Raw genomic sequence first — 23,135 nt, forward strand, 5'->3', positions numbered from 1 at the left:
CTTCCATTTATGTCCGTAGCATTTGAGAGTTGAGGACGCCCTGGCCTTTGCAAGAACCTCTCTGCAGTCGGCCGGGATGTCGTACCCTCCAAACTCTAGTGCTGCAGGAGCCAGGCCTGCAAGTTCAGCGACTCCAGGTTGTGGCGAAGAATGGCGCCTCCTTCTCTGGAGAGAAGATCTGCGTCTGTCGGCAGCTTGACTGGTGTGGACGTTGACAAGTCCAGAAGGTCCGGGAACCAGATCTGTCTAGGCCACGCCGGTGCGACGAGGATCATCCTGCACCGGGACCTCTTGAGCTGGTTGATGAGCCGGAGCAGCAACGGCAGCGGAGGGAACGCATAAAGAAATAGGCCATCCCAGGGGAACGAGAAAGCATCGCCCATGCTCCTCGGCTGGGGGAACCTGCTGGCGAACCTCCGGCACTTGGAATTCGTCGCCGTCGCAAAGAGATCGATTTGGGGTTCGCCCCATCGTCGGAAGAGTCGATCCACTTGATCTTGGCGTAGTTCCCACTCGTGGCACGAGCGCAGCTCTCTGCTGAGTGAGTCGGCGATCGTGTTTTTTATTCCTGCCAGATGAAGAGGCACCAGAAACATCCCTTCGGTGACGGCCCAATGCCACAGATCCTGGGCTTCCTTGGATAGGGCAGGGGATCTGGTTCCACCCTGATTCCGGATGTAGAACATTGTGGTGGTGTTGTCGGTGAAGATCCTCACCACCTTGCCCTTGAGGGACGGAAGAAAAGACCTGAGGGCCCAGAACACTGCGCGGAGCTCCAAGATGTTGATGTGGAGTGACTTCTCCTCCGGGAGCCAAAGGCCTCTCGCGTGAAGATCTCCGGAGTGGGCTCCCCAACCTTCCAGGGAGGCATCCGTCGTCACCGTCACCTGGTGAGCTGGGGTCTGAAAGTCTGTGCCCGCCAACAGATGAGAGCGGGTACCCGACCACCGGATCGCCTGACGGAACATCTCGTTGAGATGTCCTGTCCTCGAAGCTGCCCGTCAACTGGACCCAGCGGGCGTCGAGGAACTCTTGTAAGGGGCGCATCCAAAGCCTGCAAAGGCGCACCAGATAAATGCAGGAGGATATCATCCTGAGGAGGGACTTGATAGATCTTACCCTGGCCATGTCCGTGGCCAGCAGACGCTGCACCTTGCCCAGAATGGTCCTGGTCCTTTCCTCCGACGGCGAGGCCAGCCGCGCCACTGTGTCGAGCTTGGCTCCCAGAAACAGGGCGACTTGCGACAGAACCAGGTGGGATTTTGGAAAGTTGATGGAGAATCCCAGGTCTGTGAGCAGCTGGACAGTCTTCGCAGTGTGCTCCACAGCGAGCTCCCTTGTCCTTGCCCGGATGAGCCAGTCGTCCAGGTAGGGGTAGACGTGGATCCCCTGTAGGCGCAGCCGCGCCGCCACTGGTGCGAGGCACTTGGTGAACACCCTGGGTGCCGACTTCAATCCGAACGGGAGGGCCTTGAACTGGTAGTGCCGCCCTTGGACCATGAACCTGAGGAACTTTCGGTGTCTTTTTAGAATGGGGATGTGGAAGTACGCATCCTCCAAGTCCAACGACGACAGGAAATCACCCTCCTCCAGCTGTCCCAGCACGTGCTGGAGGGTGACCATCCGGAACTTCTGTGCCTTGATGTACTTGTTCAGTCGTCGCAAGGCCAGGATGGGGCGCCATCCTCATGTCTTTTTTTTTACGAGGAAGTACCTTGAGTAAACTCCGGAGCCCCGAAGCCTCTTTGGAAACTCGCAGGCGTGCCCTTGGGCCAGGGCATCCAGCACCCAACAGTCGGTGGAGATGGACTCCCACACGCTGACGAACCTCGCCAGCCGGCCTCCCACCGGGGTGCTTCGGCGGGGGCCCGACCCCACGGTCGGTTCAATCTTGTTTGGACGCCGCCTTGCCCTCCCCGTCGACGACGACGGGCACCACCTGACTTGCCGCGTCCCCTGTAGGCTTCCTGGGACGAAGATCTTGCCACATGGCGGTACGTGGAGGAGCCACTGCCGGATCCCTTGGAGGCACCTTGTCTGCCTCCGGAGCTCCGAAAGGACGGCCGTCGTCATTGGACCACTCCCAGTGCCCGGGCAGTCTCCGTGTCTGTCTTGATGGCCTGAAGGGACTTATCAACCGCCTTCCCAAACAGGTTGTTCCCGTCGAAGGGCATGTCCAAAACCTTGGTTTGTACGTCCTGGCGGAAATCCGTCGCCTTGAGCCATCCTCGTCGTCTCAGGCAAACGCCATGGCCCAACTGACGGAAACCAGTGTCGGCGATGTCCGTTGCCACCGTGATGGCGTGGTCCGAAGCAATCTCACCTTCCTGTAGGATTTCAAGGGCCTCAGCCCTTTTGGCGTCCGGAAGGAAGTCCAACAGAGGGGCGATTTTGAACCACAACTCCCTGTCGTAGCGGGCTACGATAGCCAGGGCGTTGGCCGCCTTGATAGTCGTCGCTGCGGATGAGATGACCCGTCGTCCCATCGTGTCCAGCTTCCTGCCCTCACCGTCCGGCGGGGAAGTTGATATCAAGGCCGATGCCCCCCCAGCTTTCTTCTTTGCCGCCGCCGAGACGACCGAATCCGGGGTAGGTTGCGCCCGAAGGCACAAGGGGGCAGCGTCGGGGACCCGGTACTACTTCTCGTACCGGTCCCTCTTTGCCGGCGCTGTGGCAGGGTTCTTGAGGAGGGCGAGCACCTCATACCAGATGTCATCAAATAGTGGTATGGCGAGGACTGTGTTCCTTTTAGCCTCGCGCCGTTGGTAAAGGAACCCTTCCTTCTTCTTCTCTTCTGGGCAGAGCTGGAAGAGCTTGGATGCCCTGGAAATCATGGCATGAAAGGATCCAATCTCGTCGGGCGGGGACGCCCGAGCAGGGGGCGACGGGGGACACGTCCCGTCATCGCCTCCGTCGTCATCTGTACCTGTAGTAGTCGTGTCTGTGCCTGTATCATCCCCATGGGTAGTACACCGGGGGGAAGGCAGAGCAGGCCGCAGAGGTGGGAGAGGTGGCATAGGATGCGTCCTCCTCCTCTTATGCGGTGGACATTCTGAAGGTCCCGGCTCCGGTTCCCCCGTCGCGTCTGGCTCAGGTACCTCCGTCGGGGGAGGGGCAACCTTGTCCTTATCTCCGAGCATAAGGACTGAATCGCTGAAAAAAAGGCTGCCGAAGTGTCCTGCGGTGCCGGAAACGACGGCGCGAGGGCTCTTGAGGAACCTCGTCGGCGACACCGTCGCTCTCGTCGTCGCCCTCGTCGGGATCCCTCCCGATGGGCTGGGCCTATTCCACGACTTCGATGAGCTCTTCTTCAGAGGTCGTGTCCGTATCCACGATGGCCACCTGCCCCTCCCCCACCTTTTCCAACGAGGACTTTGAGGGTCTTCTCAATGGGCCTGAAAGATGACTCCCTCCGCGGTGGCAGGGAGACTCTGGGTCCTGAGGTCGCCTCCACTGGCGTAGCCTCCACAGGCTGAGCCAGGGCCGCTGCGACATCCTCCATCAAGGTCTTAGCAGGGTGAATTAAGGCCATCGTCACCTTCTGTACGCCTGGGGCCTTCACCTTGGGGGGGAGGGTCCGGGCCTCGCTCCCCCTCTGCCGGAATCTTCGAGATCGACCGGGGCCTCTCCAGAAGCTTCGCCGGGTTCTCGGACTTCCTCTTACCCAAGCCAGATCGTTGGCTCGTGGTTGATGGTGCCGGGGAGGATGCGTCCTGCCTGGCAGCCAAGGAGCCCGACCGTTCGGCGCTCCCGGTGCCCACGGACTCGCGGTGCTTGGCCTTTTGTTGGACCCCCGTCGCCGGGGCGCCCTCACAGGACTTAGAAGACCGCTCGGACTTCTTTTTCTTCTTCTCGCCCGACGGGCTCTTCCCTTCCAGCCAGTTGGCAAGACGGAGGTGGCGATCCTTCATGGTCCGCTCCGACACGTTCCCACAAAACGCACAGTCCTTCTCCGTGTGCGTCTTGTCCTCATGGAGACAGTAGAGGCATAACAAATGCTCGTCCTCCTTGAAAACATTCTGAAGCTGGCATCCAGGGCAGGTCCTGAACAGCTTCCCGGGCGTCGAGCTTCCTTTCTCCTGGGCCATGTCCGGGGTAGGCCTCGGAACTTCTGGAATCCTCCACAAGCGTAACTCGACGAAATCTTCACCCTTGAGGGGCGTAGAAAACTTCAAAACGGATCCCCGTTGATCGGATGTAGAAACGGTGGAGCTTGAGGCTCTATGTAACTGAAAAATGAGAAAAATCTCCTGAAAAAGCGCAAAAACGCAGCAAAAGCTCGAGAGCTACAGCACGAGGACTCCCAACACTTGAACGTGCGGTAAAAATCTGAGGATGGCTGCCAGAGGCGGGGCTTAGGGAGAGGGCAGTCATTGGCTGGGGGCAGTATGACCCAGAGACCAGTGATTGGTTACTACTAAGAAAGACCGATCAGAAACAAAACTGATACTGATTTTTTTCTATACCGAGGATTCCCGGCCTGACGACGGGGAATATTCATGAGCATGTGAATCCATGCCAGACCCCATGCTGGAAAAAAAAAAGAGAATGATATTCAAGAGAGGAGAAAGAAGGAAAGGGAGAAGGAAGCAGAGCAGGAGTCTGACGTGGATGGAAAAGCACACCGGTCTCACTGTTGGACCACAGCAGTCTTAAGTGAGTGAGAGAATGACGAGCAGGAAGAAGAGCTGCCGAAGTAGCAGTGCCACAGTGGCGAAGCCATGTTTCAGTAAGGCAGAGAAAAACAAATTTAAAGGAAAAGAAGAGATCCAGAACCAAGTCAATTTTAGCAACGATGGAACGAGAATTCCAAAGCCCTAAGTTGATAGAGATAGGAAGAGAGTCATGAATAATAGGACAGGTCAGGTTAGAGCGGGATACCGGGTGAGGCATACGCCTACCTCTGGAAAAGGAGGTGCAGACAGGGTTATTCATGGAACATCACCATGTAAAAAAGTAACAAGCAAAAAAGAAAGAGAACCTCATGGTGAGCGATTAACACTGGTAATAGTAGTAGCTTTATTTTGGTTAAGAATAAACCATACAAGCTAGATACATTTAAAAAAAACATATATCAAACCATATATCTAATAGGAATCTTAAAATGACAGCAACAATACATCATTATACATAAATACAATCAGTTCATGTGATAAATAAAACCTTTAAAACATACATTTCTAAGACTTAATCTCAGCATTTAGTTTATAAGTGCATTTGCATGCATAAGTCTATTAAACAACTCAAGCATGTAAAAAATAGAATGGAGGAGAAAAGCACACTAACACCTAAAACCTATGTGAGAAGCCAGAAATGAGACGCAGACACAGAAAGCTCCTAGTTTTGGCCATAAACTTTTATTCAAAATCAAAGGGAGTTGGAAAATGCCTTGCTGTACCTACTCTAGGAGGTGTTTCCCTAACTCAACCACAACTAAGGGTGTGTCTGTTGTCAAGATGTCCAAAGCACACATTTACTGTGTCCAAAATACTATTCTGGCCCTCACATTCTAAAAGAAACTCTAAGGTGAAAGGATAATGTCTTTGTCCTTGAAAGTGCACAAATGTTCAAAAAGGAAAAAAACATAACTAACTCCAACACAAAGATTCTCAAAGTATACAGTTCATAGTTCCAGGGGATTGCTCCCTTCCCCAGGTTTTCTCTTCACAATGCTTTAGAATCCTAAGGGTATGAGTCTTCACTGGAATCTCCAATTAACAAAAAAACAACTTGTATATTGAACAACTTGGCTGTTAGTCTCAATTTCATAGGATACCTCGTGTACTCCCCTGACAGGTTTCTTCTTCTCTTTAATGTAACATTTTCTCACAGTCTTGGCTTTGCCTGGCGTCTTACCCTACCAGGACTTCCTCATGTAAGTTGCTTCACACTCTTTGCAACTTGACTTTGCCTGGTGTACTCTCCTGCCAGGGCTTTCTCATATGCTTCACTTAATACACGTGCAAACTCAACTTGACCTACTTCACACACTTGTAAACTTGTCTGTGCCTGGTATACTCTTGCATAGGCTTTTCATGTGATTTGCCTTACACACTTGTAAACCTGATTGTGCCTTGTATACTCCCCAGCGAGGACTTTACATATTTGCAAACTGGTAATATCAGGTCTCATATTCCCTCTCATTTCTTCTAGTTTCTTTTATTCTTCTTTGGCAGCATTGCCAAAGTGCCCCGGCATCCCAGTTTCCCACTGCAGGACTCACTGCCTTCTTGTGGTGTTCTTCGGTTCCTCTGTGGTAAACGGGAAGGAGTGTGGGGTCTCATCTCCACCTCACAGGCTTAGTTTGGTGGCTTTCATGTCCGTGCAGCACCCACTTGTCTCCTGAGCCTTTCTGCGTCTTCGAGCAGCATGGAGTCATCTCCCAGGTTCCCTTGGGCGCAGGGAAGTCTCTCCTCTCCACCAGCCCCTCCACCCCCACACCCTGCAGTCTCCAAATGGTGAACCGGCTTTTGCAATTCGCGGTCTTCTGCCTTCTTTTGAGCCGGCTGGCTCCAAAAACGACTTGGCTCAGCAGTCCCTCAGTCATCACAGAGAGGGCACAACTTCCCCAAGCATCGCCTCTCTCCCGTCAGTTGGTTAGCAGTTTTAAATGTCCCGGCACCTATCATTCCCTTGCAACCACTAGAGCGCATCCAGTGCTTCTCGCTTTTGCTGATTCTCATTACTCCCTTCAGCTTTCACGTTGCAGTACTTTCACATGCATGGCAATGGTAGTCAGTTCTTGGTGACTTATGTACAGAACACAAGAAGGTATTCTCAGTAGCTTCCATGGGTGGTTAAAGGGAGCCATGACAATATGCCATTAAGGCACAGGGATTGGAAGGGGTATCCCTAGAAGGAAAAGGGGGATAACATGTCTCGTCTGTTGATCTCCCCTCACACCCCTCACAAGGGTCTCCCCCCCCCCCCATGTAATCCACCCTCATATAGCCACCCCCAGAGTCAAGATCAGGTAGCGGCTGCCGTCCCCTGGCCACATGGGGAGAGGCTACCGCCAGGAAAGGGGTGATGACATCACATAAGTCATCACATTTATCTCAGCATTTGATTTACTTGTATCCATTGAGACGCAAAAGGCTTAAAAGATTCAATCAATACAAAATTAACACTGGTACACAACGAAGTTGCTGAGACAGGTAGAAAGCTAGGTGCAAGCCAGTGCTAACATGGGCATACAGGAAGAGATAACGGCCCTTGGAAGGTCGACCCTTGAATGGGACGCCCTCAGTGAGTGACAAAGTAGATGTGGTCACGTGATCCTTCACTTGACTGCAGATGTCAGCGCTGGTTGGAAGAGGCAGGAGATGTCCCGTGGTACAAGCCACGATTGTGGTGGCAGCCTCAGCCAGCCGTCCTCACCCCAAGGACAGGGACTCCTAGTAAGTCCAGGGTGTCAGTCCAGGAGATGTTCCAGGAGGCAGTCACATGATCCTTCACGTGACCGCAGATGTCAGCGCTGGCGGGAGGAGGCAGGGGAGGTCCCGTAATATAAGCCGCAATGGCAAATAGAGCCTTGGAAGGTAGTCCTCAACCCAAGGACAAGGGCATATTTTATATGTTGTATGTCATTGTTGGTGTTTATGTACATTTACAAATACGTATTTACTTATTATGTAGCGTAGAGTATATATTTTTAATCATTAGAAATGTTAAGTAGGAGGATGGTAGAGTGGGGGAAATTATCCAGGGAAACTGTTAAGTAGGAATTGTTAAGTAGGTATAAGATTTTAAGTTTAAAGGAAAGGGATGTACCCTGGTGTGAGGTAAGGATGAAGTGACAGCCTGCCTGTGGCCACCAATGGAGGTGAGACCACCCACGGAGGCCAGCGTTCTGGCCTTACGTGTCAGTGGGTGGTACCAGGCATTAGCAAAGGGGGTTGTTGTGCCATTCTCACTCTATGGGTCTCCCCAAGACCCCTCCAAGGAAGGGTTGGTTGACAGAGCAGAACCCCATTCAGATGGAACTCACGCTAGGGGAATTGTAAGAAGGTATTAGAAATGTTTAATAAGAGAATAAGTGTTTTTTTTTTTTAATAAAGAGGGGTCCCCACTGGGATCCATATGAAATCCACCTTGTTATATGTGCCCAGTTAATAAAGTAAGAACTCAGGGTGTGGCCCATCTTCTGTTATCAACAATTTTATTTAACAGCTGCAGTGCCACTCCCTATCCGGCTGGCCTATGGGGTGGGGGTGGTGGTTCCCATGGGAACCGTCCCTGGCCTGAGGCAGGCAGAACATAGTCCCTGGCACAGGTTGGGACCAGAAAACAGGGGCTACACTAACACCCATCAAGGTGGACCCCAGTCAGAACCTAAACCCTGTTTGGTTTGTGGTAGAAATTAAGACTAGAAGAAATGATTTTTGAGTTTGAGTGGTCTACGAATTCCTCAGCCATAATACTGGGAAGAAAATTTTACAATGTTTGTTTGTTTGTTTGTTTATTTGATATAGCGTAAGACCAAACCCAAAGGGTAGCTGGGCGCAGAGATTACAAGTATACTTGAGAACTTGGTTGCAGGAAATTACAGTTATACAGTTCAATTAGAAGCAAAGTACATGTACGGAATTAAGTACGAAGATACAGTTAAAGCCATCTTGCCAGCCTGTAGAGTTATTTCCACCATGACTTATCTTTTTTATAATGCCCAACTTTAAATCTAGGGCTTAACTAGTTGTCTGAATTATGACGAAGTTTATCAAAACATGGGGTGCAGCATCATGAACCTAACTCTAAAGGGCCACTGGTTACCAAGCAAGAGTACAAGAGTATTTTGAGCGACTAACACATTGTCATATATATTCAGACCTAAAATAGTTCTGCTGCCTCCATTTTGAACACATTGCAGCTTCTCGTGAAGCTTTTTAGGTGTTTTCGGGTAAATCACAGCACACTAATTAACGCAGAATAAGGCCACAACGTGTGTCAGAAGCTTCTAGTGTGGCACATTCAGCATAGCAAAGATCTTAGGTAGAGGTTGGAGGTGGTAGTGGGAGCTCTTTACAATTGCATGCACCAGTACTTTCAAGTTTTAAATCCTTGACAGAACTAACCATCATGTTTTCTTCCCAACTGAATGGTATGGGTGCAGATCCCGGTGCAGCATGCCAATGGAAGGCCATAGATAAGGCACCAGAACAGCCAAGCTGTTTAACACAGTTTTGGTGGAGCTAGTTACTCTGCATCCATTTCAGAACCACCCTCAGACATTTGTTTCACTCCAGCAAGTGACCTTTATCGTGAGTAGGACCAGACCTTCAGTGTGCTGAGCAAAGCACAAGGGTTTAAGTGGAAGGAGAAAATGTATGGTGGATACAAAAGACTCTTCCATTCTAAAATTAAAATCCTACACAATCCCCTTTGTACATTGCTCCACTGCTTGCCAGCAAAGTTTGCGTTCTATAAATCCCAAGCTGCTATAATGCTTCTAAAATAATCTAACATTCTGTTAAGAAATGCATGTTGAATTTAGATTTAGGGAGATGATAAATGGTTGCAATTAATATGGAAATCGGTGTTCCAGTAGCAGACTTGACTGTAAGATGCTCAAAAGAGGGTAAGGCTCATCAAAGTACTGGTGTGTTTTGATATGTTGACTAAAAGCCAAGAGGTACCATCTTATTTCAATAGTACTGGAAAATCTAAGGGAAATCACATTTCCGTCATAGAAAATAACATTTAGTTTAATGTCCTTTAAAAGGTTATTTATATATGATGTTACATTTTGGTATTAGACGTGGCATTAAACAGATCCGTACAGACAGACACTTGTTTTTGGGTAAAGGCTTAGTATTATGTTCTAAGCATGGCCCTTCGCCAGACTGTATTTCCTAAGGAAGTCCTGCTACCTTTAATTTCACAGTATACTTTATATCAATCATTACAATGCATTCAGGTCATAAACAAATGTGCTACAACATAACCCACTTTGTAGCACTCTTGGCGCTGAAGGCTCAGAAACAGCCCTAGTGGTAAAACCCTTAAAGTCCACCCTTAAAACGGATGCTTGGGCTGGATACCGGAGGATTACTGAAATAAATTCTAAAAAAGGTTCCATATGATTTCATCACGTGACTATTCAGAGGTCAATCCCAGGGCCAAAGGAGGGGAGAGGGTGGAGCCTGGTGAATGCAGCAGCACCTACAAATTATTTGGTGAGGCCATATAGGAACAGACAAACACAGCACCTGCCATGTTGCAATCTGTGCTCTCAATTACAAATGTGTTATACAGTTGTAACAGGGTGGGGATTTTCTGGTTATGTAATGTAATGTTGCCTGATTGTTATGAGTTGCGAGCCTCGTTATTATACACTTCAGCCACACTGTAAAGCAGAACAAAAGTGGAAAAAACAGGACTATCGAATCATGCAGCATGGAAACAAAACAGATCTTGTAAGGAACGTTCAAAAGCTCTCCCCTAGTTACACAGTTGTGATAGCTTCTAGGAGATGGTGTCACAATAAAAGAGCACCCCCCATGATGCGCTCTTAATGCATCACAGAGCAGGTGATGGACACTAGGGCCTGCTACAAGAGTTCTGGCAGGGGACTCTCTAACTGCACCTAATGAGCTGGATCTTCCTCCCTCTGTCTTTTAGATGTCACAAAAAGGGAAACGTTCCAATCTGCAGTTCGGAGTATGGAAGCACAAATGTCGGGGCCCTAATTGTTTGTTAAATGGCAAATACTGAATCACAATGTTATGTCAAATAAAAAATAATGTAGATCAAAATTATTTATGTACACCTACACATTAGAGGTTTTGAAAAATAATGTCTTTAATTACAGTGCATGGCGTGCCAAATACCTTTTTTTACTTCCAAATAATTTTTTTTCTACAACTCATACATCACAAGTGCATTCACTCTGCAAGTTTTCAGTGGCAAATTGGGACAGTATGCCTCTGTGCCATCACATACAGTAAATGCATGTATATGATTCACTCAAGCAATTTAAATTTAACTGGAGAAAAAAAACGAGAAGAACGAAACTATGCCAATAATCAGTCTTTCTCGGGGTTTAATATTCCATTAACACTCTCTGATTAATTGACTTAAAAATAATAGTCTATATAACTTAATGGGGCCTTGTATACACGAGGCAAAGGACTGTAGAATCTCCCTTGCAGTTCTTACTCCAGCTTGTTCTCCTTCCATCGTTCTTTCTTCCACAACTCCTGCTGTTTCTTATATAAGGTTTCCTGGAAGGTGTTCACCACCTGTTGAGCAAACGCTGGGCTCCTCTCTTCTAGCGCATTAATCGCTTGCAGGACAAATGGAGTCCTTTCCCTAGATAGGCCATTGCTTGCAGGCCTCACTGGTATGACAGAGTTGTATTTATGCTGTTTGTTGATAGAGTTCATTAGAGTTGCATAGGATTGGTACTCGCACCAAGCCTCGCTTAGAAAGTTTTCAGTTAACAAGATGATGGTCCACGCTGATCCATTCACAGCATCCTCTAAATTTTGTAGTTTATGTCGACCACATGGCATTTCAGCAAAGATAATCCCAGGTTCAATGTGAAATTGAGTTTGCAGTATGTCCTGGAGCCTGATGGCCTCTTCAATATCACTTTGGCTGTGCAGAATTACAAACTTGTAAAATACCTCTTCCTCGTCGAACCATGTTATTTCATTACTGCTGTTGGTTTCCACTTCAGGAAGCGCCTCCCTCGGGTGAGAAAGTGTTCCCGACTCAACATCTTCATTCATCTCTGTTGGGGTGTCATTCTTTCCCACCACATCTTTGCATATGCTGTTGGGTGACTGGTGATTTTGTTTGGAATTACTGACACCCATGATGACACCCACTGCAAGGTAGATTAAACACGTCAGTATAACTAATTCTGATGAAGTAGACTGTCAGCCTGAAGAGGAAAGTAGACAAAAATATTTTTTATGAAAACAAATTAACTACATTTGAAATCTCACAATAATTCCATCACATGAAATATGTACAATACTCGGATTACCGTTTGCAGTAATTATATGAGGTGCTGGTTTATGATAGGATAGTATGAGAAACACATTAAAAAAAGTTTCCCATCTTGCACTGGTTTACAAAATACTGGTGAATGGTCCCAGTCAGGCCCATAAAGTTAACAACTAGTTTTGCCTTCCCATTCGTTAAAAACACAATCAATGGTAAGTGATCCCGTGCAATCAACCACAATTCGTGCAAAATCTGGATCCAAAACTCAGCCACAAGTGGGCAGGTTCAAATATATGACAGACTTTAGCATCATCTTTGAACCACTAGGGACATGCAGCGGTACCATCCGTATGATACCAACTTTTTTTTTAGTGACAGTGAAATTTAATGCTCTGTAATTATTACAGGATTCAACAGCTTTCATTAGGATACAATTTTTCTAGTTATGACTGCTGCAGAGTGACTTGCTGTTTATATTCCAAGCGTAGCCTGTATGTATGCTTCACAGGCCTGATAAAATATATTGTAGTACCTCAAATGATGTATGCTCATAAGAAGAGCATTGGACTCTGTTCGTCCTTTCAAAAGTAACTAAAGAGGTAGGTACAACTATGGTTTAGAGTTGAAGTGCCTTCACACTCTATGAGAGAGAACTAGAAGACAGGAGTCTTTTTGTTTATGTTCTCTCAGTCAAAGGACCCCTGACTGAGAACGACACAGGAGATACTTCTTCAGCAGGTAAACTTTCTCATTAATGTGCAGGTATCGCTGACTACAGGATGCATTTACACAGACTGGTCTTCCCTTATGTCAGGATTTTTTCTTTTTTTTACTACCGTAGGACACCCCATTATGTCCATGTCACTGGTTAGGTCCATCTGAATAAGGTCTCCACTGATAAGACAGCAGATTGTATGCACATGTGGATGTTGCAATGATTGATGCGTTGTACAATTGTATTTTGTATTGGACACAATTGGCTTCTTTTATAATTGTTGTAACAAAGTTTTGTACTGTGTTTATTGTGCCAAGGAGGAGATACTGTCTACTTGGATTCCAAATTTATGGACTCCAACCTCTCCATGGACAGACAAGTCAACGCAATAGCCTCCTCAGCTGCGTACCACACCAAACTAATTAACGCAGTCAGACCCTTCTTCTCCAAAGAGAACTGCACAAACATAGCCAGAGCAATCACCGGCTCCAGGCTAGATTACTGCAATGTACTCTTCCTAGGAACCTCCAACAAAAACCTGGAAAGGCTACAAATCATACAGAACAGTGCCCTCCGCGCTGCCTAAGGTATTGCGAAAAGAGAACACATCTCTGAGGCCAGAAAATTAGCCCATTGGCTACCAATAAAGGAAAGAATCGTCTTCAAAGCTCTGACACTGACCCACAAGTGCATCCACCTCACCGCCCCGGTCGACCCAGTCTCCTCCACAAGGCCAACCAGGTCACCATATACCAACATGCTCTGTGTGCCACTAGTAAAAAGAGCCAGAGCAGGAGGATCCAGCTTCCCTTATCTCGCACCATCACACTAGAATGCCCTACCTCCCACAATCCGAGGTGAACCCTCCCTCATTGCCTTTGAGAAAGCTAGGAAAACCATCCTCTTCACATAAGGTCTCTCGCAGAACCATGTTTGCCAATCAACTGTCTGTAATGTAATAACAAAAGAGGCATGAGCTGTAATGACTAATCTGCTTGTAGCAATCATAATGTGCCAACGACTTCTACCAATCATGTACCCTCTGTAACTAAGATCCTGCAAGTAACAGCGCCACAATGCCCCTGGGCTGTCTGCGCGCTATATAAATATAAATAAATAGTGAGTTAGGTCACATATCGGAATGGCTACATGCGACATTCCTCAGACTCTATACTTGTGCGGCTAAAAAGCAGTGGATGATAGTATGTTACTCTGCACTCGCGGTTAGCAACTTGGAACACACCAAGACTGTTCGCGCACGGTAGCGGCTTGAATTTTTGCAAGCAGATCCTTCCCCTATTCAGGGGACGCAATTAGAATTTCTACAGCCTGGAAGAAGACCAGAGGGTCGAAACACGTGTCGGCTATATTCATCCTGTTCATTAAAATAACACATTTTCTGTAATTGCGAAGTGTGGTTGTGTATTTTTTCATGTTAAATTTGACAGTACAATGTGCCAAAAAAATGAAGCATCAATACAAAATCGACATGGATGAATAATTACTGCTATCTCTTAGGAAATCTCACAAGATGAAAGGGGGTTTGTTTTACTTGTTTATACTATGATCCCTGAGCACTCCCTTAACTCTTGTGCTGGGATCTTCAAAAACGGTGAAATAATATCACCCCCTTCTGCACTATCGAGCAGATGGCAGAGATCAATCTCTTACAACTCCCAACAGTATGTCTCGGTGTATAGTACTGAAATATCAGGGCATGAACTTTACCCATGATTCCCTAGAACACCTCCAGGGCCACAAAGGTACCGTCCCAGACATGTCTTTAGGTTTACCGATACCATACTGAGACTAGAATTTATAAATGGTCAGATCACAGGTAGGACTCAATCCATGATACCCCAGGAACCTACATCACATGAGTAAGGATTGGTAATCCTAAATCTATAACAGAAGCAGTGACTTATTACTCACAAACCCTAGTTTACTGATTTTAGAAGATTTGAATTATCGCTGTGATGTGGCCAATGCTAAGGACACATGTCACCTATTAACTTTCTTGGAGAACTTTGGCTTGAGACCACTGATCAATAGGCCGGATATGTTGGGTCATGTCTTCACCTTATTTTCTGATGTGTCGTCTATGGAATCCCTTTCCATAACCTGACCAGATAATTATGGGCTTCCTTTTATTATTTTAGGTCGGTCTGCACAGGCTAGCATCATATTAAACCGACAACTATCGAAATTGGACCATGAAAGCCGATTACTAAGGACCTAATTTCACCTACATTCGTTCAGCTCAGATAAGAAATGATGTCAAATGACAATCCCAACTCAATAACTCCTTTGATTATTTTTAACCAAAGATCATTGATGAGTCTGCTCCTTTGAAATTGATTTCCTTAAACAGACGGAAAACCTATAGAAGAATGGTTTGTACAGGAAGTCAAAGTGTCTGATGTAAGGATGTTGAAGAAAGAAGCTGACACAAAGGTGGCATGGTGGTGGTTATAAATGTTTATTTTCAGTAATAAAAACCTATCTATCCCTAGCTCTATGAGGGGGTTCCCTGCCTCAAACCTAATACTAAAACGTCCGTCAGAATGTCTGTCAAGATAAACTCCACCATCCTGTGTCACAACTTACTTCTATCGATCACACTATAACTAAAGGATAAACTAACAAAGTTCCTTCTTCGGGAGAATGGTTCCCATCTCCTGTTGCCTGGATAGTGTCCATAATGTTATCTTGCAATAAGAATGCCAGGGGGAATGCCTCCTTTCCCCTGGCTTGCGGGTTTCACACAGCCCGTATCCAAAGTTTGCCTTCAGGAGAGTGACTCCCTTCTCCTGGTGTAGCTTTACACAGTTTCCAATACAGCCAGGGTTAATGACTCCCTTCCTCCGACGTCTACAGCAGAACTCCCAGTTTGGACCAGGAGAATATCTGCCTTCTCCTGGTACTGCTTGGTACAGTTCACAACAAGGCCAGGGGGAATTACACCCTTACCCTGGTGTCTTTAATACATCTCCTTGCTTGCTCAATTTCTTCTGAGTATTCACTCTCGGGTCCTAGACCCTACTCTGGTGGTCAGTGGTTCATTCTTTTGGACTGTGACGAGGAAGATTTCCTCTAATAATTTCAGTACGTGCTTTCGGGTCCCAAACCCTTCTCTGGCGGTCAGTGGTTATCTTTATCTCACTGTGATGAGGAAGATTGCCTCTTATACTTTCAGTAACGGCTTTTGGGTCCCAGACCCTTCTCTGGAGGTCAGTGGTTCTCCTTTCCCACTGTGACCAAGAAGATTTTCTTGAATGCTTTCAGTATCTGCTTTCGGGTCTCGGACCCTTCTCTGGTTCTATTCAGTAGCAGGCTCCCCACTACTGATGCGACAGGAAGCTTTGTAAACATGCCTCCCTTCTATCACTGTGTCCTCTCGGGTCTCCAGTACCCCCTGTTACCTTGTGTGGGATTGTGGTATGTCACCAGGACTTCCTGGAACTGCAGGTCTTCTCTTTGGCTCTGCTGGTTAACTGCTGTTGCTCCATCAGCTGCGTTGTACTTCTCTAATCTGTTCCGCGGCTACACTCTACGGCTTGGTCTTCTGCCCGGGTTTGCTCCTGCAGAATGGATGGAGGACTCCCACAGCACTTCACCGGTATCCTCTTCCCTGCGATCCATTGGCAGTGCTTGGATCACTCGTGCAGGTTCACCTCGACACCTGTTCCCAGACCTGGTGGGGTTTGACACGGCCACGCTTGACACAGCTGGGCTTGACACATTTGATAGCCCTTGGTTCCGTTTTATACATTGTATTGAGTTCCCCCCATGCATATTGTAAATGTCCTCTGTCTCTGTTAAGAACTGACTCTTTATGCCTCCTCGAGGGCACCTCGTACTAGTACAAGCACAGTCAATGTCCTTCATGTCTCCTGTGTTCTTCTTCGTCCCAGTACTTTTGGCTTTAGGATTATCTCTGGTATGGCAACAGTACATGGGTTGACTTTTAATAAAGTGGTTTTGAACAGTGGGAAGGGCTAGGGAATGATCGGGAAGTGACAACATTCAATGGGCTGCACTCCAGGTGGTCATCATTGTCCCAAGAGGGGGAGTCCCTCCCCATGAGGTCCTCCTGCATTAAACCACCCCATCGGGATTATTGGGTAGCGGCCGCACCTGCCTAGCCTCATGGGAAAGGGCTCCCCTTGGGGAGAAGTGATGACACCTTGTGAAATGTCACACTGACAAGAAACCTGGAGAGAAATTCAGGCAAACTGATTCTTCAATTGATAAAATACTCCAAAGAAGACAACTTCACCTTTATAAAGCCTTGGCGATTAAATCTCAAATTATTTTATTCCCTCGATAAATAACCACCTCATAGCAGATGGTGGATAAAAAAATCCAATTATTTTGTGGATAAAGTAGAATCAATGAGATCCGGCTTTTCAACTCTTGTTATCTCAATACCGACCCGTTTAACATCGAACAATTTTCCAATTGTCAGCTATTTCTTCTCCTACAGGCACGCAAGCGGCAAGCCGGTCTGTGCTGGTCCGTGTTGTCGGTTTCACCCGTTGCTTCGTTCTTTTCACCTGGTACGAGTTGTTCTGTTTGCCTCCCAGTCCCCCCCTTTTTGTTAATGAAGCGTGCTACAATGCATCCATTAGAAGCAATTCAAATTGCTAAATCTAACTTATTATTGAATACTACGAATTACAATTTGCTGCTTCCATCTGCTGCATGACCTCGGGCAGAGATTATGGCACGCTATATGACTGCTGAATTACATTACTCAACAGGCTCTGATATCATGACGGTTTGTGTGGCAAGTGTACCGCAGGGAACCAGGCTGATTGGCAGAGTCAAAAACCCACTGGTTATACAGAGGGACAATAGCATATGGGAAAGCTTCTATCTTTGTACTCCTACACATCCCAACACCGAACAGATGATAGGGAAGATTAGGACAGATAACTGAGTTGGCAGGATATGCTGACTCCCTCGTTTTAACCCAGGAAAGCGATTCAAGCATTAGGGCGAATGCACATGAGTTATTGCACAAGGAAGGAGAACTAGCTCCTCAGAATAGCAAAATAAAGTTGTGTATAGAAGGTGACCATGAGAGGGAAAGTACAACAAAACTGAATGTCTTGTTCCTGAATACCAGATCCTTGGTTAAACATGGAACAGATGTGGCAAATTACATTTCAGAACAAAACCTAGATGGTTGTGCCCTGACTGAAACATGGTTGCACAAGGCAGCCAGCCCCTCTATCGCACTGGGGAAATGGGGAGGAGTCGCTGTTATATAGAACTGACCTAGAAGTATGGGATGTGGACATACTGGGTCCAGAGGGTTGTGAAACGCTTCACATAAAAATGTGCATAGACCATAATACAATAGTCAATTGTATTTTGATACATCAACCTCCCACACCAATGCCAGACTTTGCTACTCAACTGGGAAACATGCTGTTGCCCCTGTTAAAATTGACAGCTAAAGGTGTGCTTTTGGGAGAAATTAATTTATGGCTTGGCGAAGACGCTGATCACTCAACCAAAGGATTGGAGGACTTGCTCACGAATATGGGCCTTAGTTATCAGATTAATAAGGCAACACAGATAAAGGGTAATACCCTAGACTGGGTGGCTACTTACAACATTACTTCTAGTGAGCCCATGCTTTCCCCATGCCCCTGTTCATACATTTGTTTGTCCACTTTGATGTGTTATTTCCTAAGCGGATAAAGAACATTGCTGTTGAAAAGAACCTGGATTACCTCTAGGAACATACGCAAACATTCACCACAGGCAAAGAAAGTATGGATTGCCCTTCTAACCAGAGATATAGTCAACCTGGAGACTGCAGATGAGATAGCATTTATTGCTTTCGAGATTGTCTCTTGGTGTTCCTTTGCTATCGCTCCGCTAAAGACAAGGCTGAGGCCCTGTTAAAAAGCAAACGCATAGTTCTCACCTGAGCTATAAAAGCTGAAGGTATTTAAAAACAAGTGTTTTTATATCTGGAAATATACAGGAACTAATAAAGATAAAGAAGCATACAGCATTGCAGCTAAGGTATATAAAGTAGCTATTATCAAAGCAAAAGAAATGATGTACGACAGCAGGATAGCCAAAGCAGAGCACGACTCACAAGAATTATTTAGGATCTTGAAAGAGTTGCTAAATGCCAGCCCCAATAAACAGGAAAGACTAAAAAAAAGATGATGCCTGGTGCACATCTATTCAAGAGGCAATGCTGGACAAGATCAAACAAAACAAACAAGAAATACACTTGATCCAGGAGAAGAGGTTGAAAGTAGCGCAAATTAGATAAGCAAGAACTTGCATGGAGATGCTGGCAGACAATTCAGCTTTAGATCGGTCACAGAAGTAGAGCTGACAGATATTGTTAGTAAACTTCAACCCACCAATTGCAAAGGAGACATTTGTCTCGCAATCATAGTTAAAGCCTGCACACCATCCCTGATAGGGATTCTTACAAAGTTTGTGAATGCATTCTTTAAAGAAAATCATGCGCCAGATGAATTAATAAATGCATCGATAGCGCTGGCTTGATCCTCTGGTGCCATCCAGTTATTGGCCAATCACTAACACGCCACTATTAATTAAAATACTTGATGGAATGGCCTATAACCAGATCTTAGAGCACTTGGCGAACCAAAACATTCTGAATAAATGGCATTCAGGTTTCACACCAGGTTTTGATACAGAAACAGCTTTGCTGGATCTTAAATCCAGCATGCGTCAAAGCAATTGATAAAGGGCACATAGTACTTCCCGTGCTGCTGGATCTGTCAGCCACTTTTGATTTGGTAGTCCACTTGTTATTGATTGAAAAGAAGCGGCGCAGTTCTCAGAGAGTGCAGCAGCATGGGGTAAAGTATTATTTGGAAAACAGACAGATAAGGGTCTGTAGCAACAGTGCAGAAGCAATCCCAGCTCATTTGCAATATGGAGTTCCACAAGGTGCTTGCCTCTCGCTTTCTCTGTACAATATTTCCACTGTTCCACTTTTCAGATTCTTGAAGATGGGGACTATGCTTCACTAATTATGCAGATGATACACAATGCGTTATTCCCCTATCAGGAATCTACGAGTAGAGGATGCTAGCACCATTAATAAAGTGTATGGTATGATCCAAACCTGGATGGTTAAAAGCAGCTTAGCCTTAAATGATGAAAAAACAGAGTTGATGGTGGTGGGTACTGAAAACAGAGTGCAAAAGCTTGGTCCAGAGTATCTGCACTGTAAGGTGGCAGGCCGCAGGATCGCCACAAAACAGAAAGTTGAAACTTTAGGATTATACCTGCATGAAAATCTAAATATGCGTGCCCAGGTTAATAGCCTTGTCTCTGCGCCAATATAGTATGTTAGGCTACCATAACAGATATAACCGTACCTTACTAAAAAAAAAAAAAGTAGTGGCAGTAGTCTTCTGGTCGGCATATGCAAAGGCAACTTTGCTAGACTACAAGTAATTCAAAATAGCGCAGTGAGTAATTGAAAGTTTGAAAAGAAGAGATCATATATCGGAGGCAAAAACAACACCGGCTCTCCATTGATGCCAGAATAGAGTATCGCCTACTTCTAATAACATACAAATGCCTAGTAGGGATTAGCCCACAGTACCTAGTTGAACCACTAAGGAGAAAACCTGTGCTGAGAGCACTTACATCAATGACACCAAGCTGCTGGTGGTGCCTAGATCCAAGCTTACCAACTCTTAACATCCATCTCCACTAACCTACCTGTGCTCCCTCGACCCCCACCCCGCCAGGCCACTTTCCACTGGACCCATGCCCCTCTGCTTCTTTTGATACATATACACATCTCACCCCTCGCAATGACCAGATGAGAACACCGACCGTCGCTCTAATCCCATGCACCAATATATCCTCCATAGAAACAACACATGTCTATCCGTATCATGAGGCATCAGGTAGATCAAAACCCCCAAGAGGGGTACCTGTGTCTGGGGCACTGTTTTTATGGGTGCCTGGGTGCAGAGGGTAGAATGTCCATATAACCTGTCAGTCAATTCTGAAAGCACCCCCATTCATGTCAAACCTTTATGCTTGCCATTTGTCTCATGCCCTCAGATCCTGTTATTGTAGAGTAGACACTTAGGAATGTAGCACTTTGGGGTCATTTCCGTGGGGTGAAGGTCAGGTCGGCAGCTGACCCACGTGCAGCGGGATCGACACCCAAGCAACAGCCAATCCAACGTGGTCACCCCATATGGATACATAATCTACCATTTTGTCTCACCATTTGTATTTGAGAGTTGTGTGGTGTCACTAGTGATGCGAGTTTGACTTATAATGTGTTGCCCGTGTAATGTTTGGCAGAGCGCTCTCCGGGCAGCAGAGTTCTCTGCACGCACACCGTATCTTATATAAACTTGTTTCCCTTGCAATCGATCTCCAGGTCTCATTCGCTAGCAGGGTGTGCCCATTATTTGGTCCTTTTCTATGACGTGTTGAGGAGTGGGTGCCTTCATTGAGATTTGGGTCAGCTTGCAGCATCAATCATGTCACTGCCACACTGTACCAGATGCAGAGGAAATGGATGCCGAGGCTTTGGTCTTTTTATAACTCTGTGCAGCATTTAACACAATCAACGATCACGTTGCAACGTTTGGAATATTTTGGCCTGGGTGGCACGGTCTGTAAATTGATTGCTCATTATTTATACTGTTGTATAAATGAGGTGAGGCAGTGAACCATGGGCCGATTGCTCAGCCCCTGGCCCTTTGACTGGTCGAAGTGCCACAGGGTTTATCCCTATCCCCTCTTATTATTTGTTGCTTAACATCTTTATTTCAAAGCATTGCTCTAAAAGGCAACATACTATATAAAAATATAGCATTTAAAACATTTCACAGACATTCTATTTTACAACAAACTCAGCAAGGAGTGACAAAGAAGATTCTGAAAACCTATAGACAGCCACTGATACGTCTTTCGATGGTAGAGAGAATATACAATGTAATGCCTCTTTACTAGACTTACTCTTTAATTTCTTAAAGGCCAGTAATAAAAAACTTTTTTTTATAATTCATAAGAACATGGGCAAAAAAACAAAACAATTGCCATCTCATAAGATGAAATCACTTTACACTGAAAACAAATGATCATTTTTTGGTCCAGGTGAGTGCTACCACAGGTCTCTTGCAATAATAGGAGGCGGACAATCCTGAGATGAAAAAGAAGACACCTTAATCTTTTACGATGGACACCAATGCAAATATTTAGTGTTAGACCTGTTGCATCCATAGTTAAAATAATTAGAGACCGACCAGTTCTTCATTTCCACGAGGGTGCGGTGCTCCTTTCGATACTCCAGGTATTTTGTCCTTATTAAATTAATGTCATTTCTAGAAACAGTTGCTGGAGCAGTAAAAATACCCTATAAACCAAGGCTACCAAGTGTCTTACCAAGTGCATTTAGCCAGTTGATCTTTCTGCAGATGTCCGAAGACATCAACTCCTGCGAAATTTTATGCGTTAGGTGCGTCTCGGTTTGCGCCCATTTGCTCACCCAGAACAGCACCGGTTTTAAATGTATGCAATCTGTTATCTAATCCAGGTTTAGTTCTTGGTGGAACACATACATAGAGGAGCTCCCAACAGCCCCTAAGAGGCTCTGCAAGAAATTGTTTTCCTTAACCTGAAGTGAATTAGCAAGACATCAGCCCACACTTCTGCGCCATAAGTACATGCCGCTACTTCTTTGCCCGATAGATAGCTGGAGTGGGTTTGGTGGTTAAGCCACCCATCTATTGTGAGAATCTATATAATGCACCACAGGCCTGAACATTTTTGTGTAGTTTCGACAAGGTGGTCTAACCAATTTACCCTGTTAAAAGTCACGCCTAAATACGTTCATTTTTCCACCCAATCGAGTTTTCGCCCTGATACACAAATGGGGGGTAGACTCTTGGACTGTGTGCCCACTTGCATAACTTTGGATTTTTTTTGTTTATTGCCAAATCTCTTTTACCCATGTATTTTTCATAGGCACAAACTAAATTCTGTAAGGCTTACAGAGTGCGAGCCAAGACTGCATCATCAGCGTAAGAGGACAGAAATGTTTCTCCCCCCAACTCTCAATGTGTCCTTTGTAGCTTTGTTTAGATTGCTTGCCAGACTGCAAACGTACAAATTAAACAAAAGTGGAGCAAGAACGCAACCTTGTCTGACCCCACATAGGATATCAAATGAAGGGGCTAGCTTTCCTGCGTTGTTCATTCTAACTGCTACTTTCAAACCAGTGTGCCGTTAAATTAGTGTTTTCAAAATGGGTTGTGGAAGGCCCATATAATATAAGAAGGGCCACAATTTTTCTCGATTTACCATATCGAAAACTTGGGAAAGATCCATAAATCCCAGGTAAACAGGACTAACTTATCCTTACACATATTTGTCCAAAAGCAGACTGAGGTTCATGATTTGTTCTGCTGTGCTAACCCCTGCCCTG

At 46.1% G+C, this 23,135-nt stretch overlaps 1 protein-coding gene across 5 annotated transcripts in view; it reads right to left on the bottom strand.

The window, feature by feature from the left end:
• Positions 1–10,779: 10,779 nt before the first annotated feature.
• Positions 10,780–23,135, bottom strand: part of TICAM2 (TIR domain containing adaptor molecule 2) — a 248,995-nt gene continuing 236,639 nt past the window's right edge. For 3 of the 5 annotated variants that reach the window (XM_069625526.1, XM_069625527.1, XM_069625530.1), the window contains one exon: positions 10,780–11,887. In XM_069625526.1, coding sequence (XP_069481627.1) covers positions 11,154–11,819 — 666 coding nt within the window. In that variant the 5' untranslated portion in view covers positions 11,820–11,887 and the 3' untranslated portion in view covers positions 10,780–11,153. The remainder of the gene's footprint in view (positions 11,888–23,135) is intronic. The other 2 variants (XM_069625528.1, XM_069625529.1) reach the window with 1 other exon arrangement.

Source organism: Ambystoma mexicanum, chromosome 6p, assembly GCF_040938575.1.
Source record: "Ambystoma mexicanum isolate Mex_15411 chromosome 6p, UKY_AmexF1_1, whole genome shotgun sequence".
In the NCBI taxonomy this organism is placed as follows: Eukaryota; Metazoa; Chordata; class Amphibia; order Caudata; family Ambystomatidae; genus Ambystoma; species Ambystoma mexicanum.